The sequence below is a fragment of the Protomyctophum parallelum genome, assembly GCF_964188405.1.
Source record: "Protomyctophum parallelum genome assembly, chromosome: 3".
Taxonomy (NCBI): Eukaryota; Metazoa; Chordata; class Actinopteri; order Myctophiformes; family Myctophidae; genus Protomyctophum; species Protomyctophum parallelum.
Genome location: NC_139698.1, coordinates 2,510,957 through 2,516,967, shown reverse-complemented (window position 1 = coordinate 2,516,967; position 6,011 = coordinate 2,510,957). Strand labels below are relative to the sequence as shown.

Below are 6,011 nucleotides of genomic sequence, written 5' to 3'. Positions count from 1 at the left end.
AAAAATGTATAATAATTATATAATAATATAATAAATTAATAATTTACATTTGGGGGATATCTTTTACAATAATGAATAAAACATGTTTTACATTAGACATTCTAATGATCACAAAAAACATATTAAACTTATTGTACCTACTTTTATTAGGGTAAAGGTCAAAAGTCTTAGGTTAAAAAATGTTCAAAATTGCACAGAGTCCAGACATTTTTAATTTGTGTGAATTTCAGCCTCTGTGGGGGGTATTTATATGCAAATATCATGACCAATGGCATTGCAATGAACATCACTGATGACGTTTAGGTGAAAAAAGAACAGAAAAACATTATAATAATTTAGTAATTGATTAAAATAAAATTGTTGCTAAAAAGCAACGCAGGGTCTTAGAGGGTTAAAAGATTATTTTCTTTTTCTTTTGTAAGAAAGAACCAATCTATTCTATATAGCAGCAGACTATAGTCAGGAAAACTCTCGTGGTTGTCATACCTCTTCTGGCCAGTAGATGGTGACATTGCACCAACTATAAGCCCAGCAGTTCAGTTCAGTTCAGTCCAGCGTTCAACAGAACTGCTCCTCTGATTGCTGCATTGGTTTCCATGGAGACATTCCAAGCAGCCAATCGGTGGCGTGATCGTTGTCCCTCCGCCCTCCGGGCTATGGGATAATGTGTTTAACTTCCGCAGCAGCAGCAGCAACAGCTGGGTCAAACACTTTGACAAAAACACAGAGATTAAATATTAAATATAATAATTAATAACGCAGTATCACCGTCCTACTATAAGGTGAGTTTCATTCGTAATGCTGTTGATAAATGTTGCCTAGTTGCTTTTCTGCACACATTTCTAAATACGAATTATAAGACTCAGTCCTGCAGATAACTGAGTTTCTGAGATTGTTTATTTAGTTTTTACTGCAGTGAGAGTAGAGTCCATGTAAATCAGGGGTGGGCAACTGGCGGCCCGGGGGCCACATGTGGCCCCCCACCTTCACATAATGCGGCCCCGGCATGTTAATATCAGAATACTGATATATAGTGTTGATTTCAGCTGTTTACAATTCCAAAACCTGCTTTAATTACTTCATGACTAGTATTAAATGACCAGTACTTAATGACTAGTATTAACATGTTAACATTAACATTGTCTTTTTGTGTCCAATGTAGTTATATGTTAACAGTTCATAAAGTTAACCTAACTATAACTAAATGCATTTGAAATGCAATAAAAAGGTTACTTTTCAGGATTCTAATTCAAAAATAAAATAGCAAAAAAATATTCAGGTTTTCAATTCAAATATAGCAAAAATAGCCGATCTACAAGCTCAAAACGTATCCCAACGCGACGCGTTTTGAGCTTGTAGATCGGCTATTTTTGCTACGACAGTAACATGCACTGTGGCCCCTCTGGAGTGAGTGTGGAAATATATTGGCCCTCGCCATCGTCAAAGTTGCCCACCCCTGATGTAAATAGTACTCTCTAGGGTAACAAGAAGACTCGCCCCGGTGCGTGCCCGTTTTTCCTCCCGGAATGTTCCCCAGTGAGGGGGATAACTTTGTAATATGCTATTGGCTGTTTGTATTCTTTTTGGAAAAATATAAAAAGATACTCCTGTGGAAAGGCTATATTATATTACTTATATTGACCTCATAAACAATGTAGTATTATTTAGTATAGGTTTTGCCCCCTCAAATGGTACCTCGTCTGATAATCCCCACATATCCTACAACAACTTCTGTGAACAGACTAAAAGACTAAAAGTTATATTAATATTAGTATATATGTACTGACCTATAGACGTCTTAATGTTTTATCAACATTAAAGCATGAATGGGGAAACATGCAGTGAATAATGCTACATTTCTGAAGGCATACAGCATTGTGTTTGCTTTTTTATTTAATTAAATCAAAGTGCATTTTAGTTCATTAATATAAACGTATAATGCTATGGAACTGTTAGGGGTGCAACATTAACAGTGGTTCATCGAACCACCTTCATTCAATCAATTAGATAATGAGAAATAATCAATAATATGTCAATGGATTAAAGGGACACTTCACCCTTTTTGCAAAAAGATATATGTTAATGGCATTTAGAAGCTTTAGAACACTTTCCCGGGGGTCTTTATGTATGTAATCTGTGGTTTTAGATATTTTAGATTGTAGCAGTGAGCCCAGTGTCTCTGATGTCATGGACACTGGGCTCACTTCCTTCCTGGACTACATGTTGTCTCAGTAAGACAGCTCTCCCCCTATCCACAAGGAGGAGCAGTGCACCAAAGAATTATGGGAATTCGTATGAATCTGATCTCAGGTCAGAATGGGTTCATCAGACCAGCGTGTGTCCAGTGGAAACCTCGTATGAATCTGATCTCAGGTCAGAATGGATGTTAAGGGGCGAGTCCGAGACGAGACCGAGTAGACAGAAATGTGGACTCGAGACGTCACGAGACCAATCAGAGACTCGGGTACTGTTGCTACGACAAACACTCATTTTGGGCATCGTGTCCTTTTTAGGCAAAGGACACGACTGGACATGAGGAGCCAGAGGACAGACGGGACCTTCCAGCACCAGGACATGAGGAGCCAGAGGACAGACGGGACCTTCCAGCACCGGGACATGAGGAGCCAGAGGACAGACGGGACCTTCCAGCACCAGGACATGAGGAGCCAGAGGACAGACGGGACCTTCCAGCACCAGGACAGCCTGCCAGCGCTCCCTGTCCCCTCATTGGACGGAACCCTGTCCAAGTACCTGGAAGCAGGTAGGAAAGAAATGTCTTATCCCATTCTGACCGGGCACCCATTTTGGTGTCAGCATCATGTCATGCTTTAGCTATTTTAAAAAATAGCAGATCTACAAGGTGGCGCGATACGAGCTTGTAGGTCTGCTATTTTTTGAAAAATCGAAGAGCGACTGACATTTTTTTTTAAATCTGATCTCAGGTCAGAATGGGTTCATCAGACCAGTGTGTGTCCGGCGGAAACCTCGTATGAATCTGATCTCAGGTCAGAATGGGTTTGTCCGCCGACCCCCATCTGGAAATCTGTTGTTCCAGGGACTCCCCCGAAAGGGACAGATTTTAGTTAAAAAACGTTCACTGTGAAAGAATATAATACTGTATGTTATTATTATATTCAATGATCTGCACACATTTTCACGATTTTTCCAAACTAGCAGATCTACAAGCTCACTGAGTGCCGCACTGCGAGCTTGTAGATCTGCTATTGTTCCAACAGCTACAGTTCAAAATAATGTTGAAAGTGGTTAAAAGCTATAATAAGGTGACACAGATGCGTCCTCGGGTCTAAATGGGTTAATCCATTCTGAACGGGAACCCCTTTTGGTGTTAGCATCATGCTATGCTTTAGCTATTGAAAAATAGCAGATCTACAAGCTCGTAGAGCTACGAGCTTGTAGATCTGCTATTTTTTGAAAATAAATCTTCAAAATGTGGCGCAAATCCTGACAGAAAACTGTCAGGATTTAGAAGACATTTTAGAAATTTCGACGTCGGGTCCTAAATGGGTTTTCAAATGTGTTTCACCTCCAGTTCGACCCTTTGCATCAGAGGAGGCGCACCGCTCCACAGTGGCCACCGTGAGGCGCTTTAAGGAGGGCGTCGGGGAACACCTGCACCAGAAGCTGCTGCACAGAGCGCGGGAAAAGAGGAACTGGGTAGGAGTCAGTGTTGTTTTCCTCGACTAAAACTAAGACGAAAAATGTTCGTCGACTACCTATTTTCACTGACGAAAACTAAACGCAAACTGAATGAAAACTAAGCATGGTGACTAAAACTGAGACTAAATATACTGACAATTTCGTCAACAAATAAAAACTAGACTAAAATGTTAGGAAGGGACTAGTATACGTCATTTTACAATTGGTTGCTTGCTGAAAATAGCTGATCTACAAGCTCACAACGCGACGCGTTGTGAGCTTGTAGATCGGCTATTTTCAGCAAGTGTAAAATCAGTCATTAGGACAGCGTCGAGGCCCGCCAAAATACATTTCAGTCGACTAAATCACCTGTAGATTTAGTCGACTAAAATCGTATGACATTTAGTCCACTAAAACTAGACTAACAGTAAAACATTCCAGGTGACTAAAATGTGACTAAAACTAAAATTTGCTGCCAAAAACAACACTGGTAGGAGTTCAGACTGTATATTATAAACTGCGGCACAGAGCCCGGGACCAGAGGAACTGAATTAGGAGTTCAGACTGTATATTATAAACTGCGGCACAGAGCCCGGGACCAGAGGAACTGAATTAGGAGTTCAGACTGTATATTATAAACTGCGGCACAGAGCCCGGGAGCAGAGGAACTGGATTAGGAGTTCAGACTGTATATTATAAACTGTGGCACAGAGCCCGAGACCAGAGGGACTGGATTAGGAGTTCAGACTGTATATTATAAACTGTGGCACAGAGCCCGAGACCAGAGGGACTGGATTAGGAGTTCAGACTGTATATTATAAACTGTGGCACAGAGCCCGGGACCAGAGGAACTGGATTAGGAGTTCAGACTGTATATTATAAACTGTGGCACAGAGCCCGGGACCAGAGGAACTGGATTAGGAGTTCAGACTGTATATTATAAACTGTGGCACAGAGCCCGAGACCAGAGGGACTGGATTAGGAGTTCAGACTGTATATTATAAACTGTGGCACAGAGCCCGAGACCAGAGGGACTGGATTAGGAGTTCAGACTGTATATTATAAACTGTGGCACAGAGCCCGGGACCAGAGGAACTGGATTAGGAGTTCAGACCATCATGTGTTTCTCAAACATTTTGGACCAGAGTTTGAAAGAACTTTACTAGCATTTTAATAATACCATGCTATACAAAGAAAGATATTCTGCTACCTAATTTGTGGTGGCGCTACCAGTTGAAAAGCTTGGTGGCACCAAGTCTGAGCGATGTTGAGATAATATCAGTGAATTAGAGCTGGGACTCGATTAAAAAAAAAATCTAATTAATCAGAGGCTTTGCGATTAATTAATCTAGATTAATCGCATTTTAATCGCATATCAATATTCAACCCGAGAACAGCGAGAAACCTTTTTTTTTTAATGTTTTTTGGTATCCCAGTGAATCAACGAATAGTGACTACAGGATACCACTCATTAATATACCTGTTGTGGAAATAATAATAAAAGTCACCCCATTCTGTGTTGCCTAGAACTGGACGTCTGAAAAAAAAAATTGTAACAGTAACAAGTACATCTCAGTGACATCACAAAGCTGTACTTACTTCATATTGTTACTGTTTTTTGTCAGACCTCCAGTTCTAGGCAACACAAAATGGGGTGACTTTTTATTATTTCCAGTTTTCAGTACTATAGAAAAGCGCCCAGTGAGAAACGTTCCGCGGTGAAAAAAAAGGTGCGATTACTTTATCTGTAGTTAATCGCGATTCATTTTTCTGTAGTTAATTAATCTAAATTAATTGCAATTAGTCCCGGCCCTACAGTGAATTGAACAAAATGATTCGATGCGGTTTTGCTGTCTTTTGTTTTTCCTTCACAGCTGGAGGAGTGGTGGCTGGACGCCGCCTATCTGGCGGTGCGCTCGGCCTCCCAGCTCAGCGTGAACTTCGGGGGTCCCGCGCCCTTCCTGGAGCACTGTTGGCCCCCCGCCGAGGGCTCCCAGCTCCCCAGGGCCAGCGTCAACACCTGGCTCACCCTGCAGTACTGGGAGATGGTCCGCACGTAAGACGCGCACGCACACACACACGCACGCACGCACGCACGCACACATGCACGCACACGCTGCAGAACGACTAAAATCTCATGATATTTAGTCGAATACAACTAGACTAACACCAGGGTAATCTAGTAAGAGAGTGGCGACACTAGCGTTGACTACCATGCTCATTCTATCTCAATGGGATAGTTCCAGCCATTGGAGCAATGTTTGGAACTATAGCCCATAGGCCCCCGCTTTGTCTCAATGGGATAGTTCCAATGTTTGGAACTATAGCCCATAGGCCCCCGCTTTGTCTCAATG

At 41.8% G+C, this 6,011-nt stretch overlaps 1 protein-coding gene across 1 annotated transcript in view; it reads left to right on the top strand.

Annotated features, from left to right (window-relative positions):
* The first annotated feature begins 674 nt into the window (after positions 1–674).
* The window catches only part of LOC310855819 (peroxisomal carnitine O-octanoyltransferase-like), a 29,240-nt gene continuing 23,903 nt past the window's right edge, over positions 675–6,011 (top strand). The window contains exons 1-4 of the mRNA XM_083760978.1: positions 675–782; positions 2,514–2,761; positions 3,551–3,675; positions 5,532–5,713. Of these exons, the coding sequence (XP_083617104.1) occupies positions 2,533–2,761; positions 3,551–3,675; positions 5,532–5,713 (536 nt within the window). The 5' untranslated portion in view covers positions 675–782; positions 2,514–2,532. The remainder of the gene's footprint in view (positions 783–2,513; positions 2,762–3,550; positions 3,676–5,531; positions 5,714–6,011) is intronic.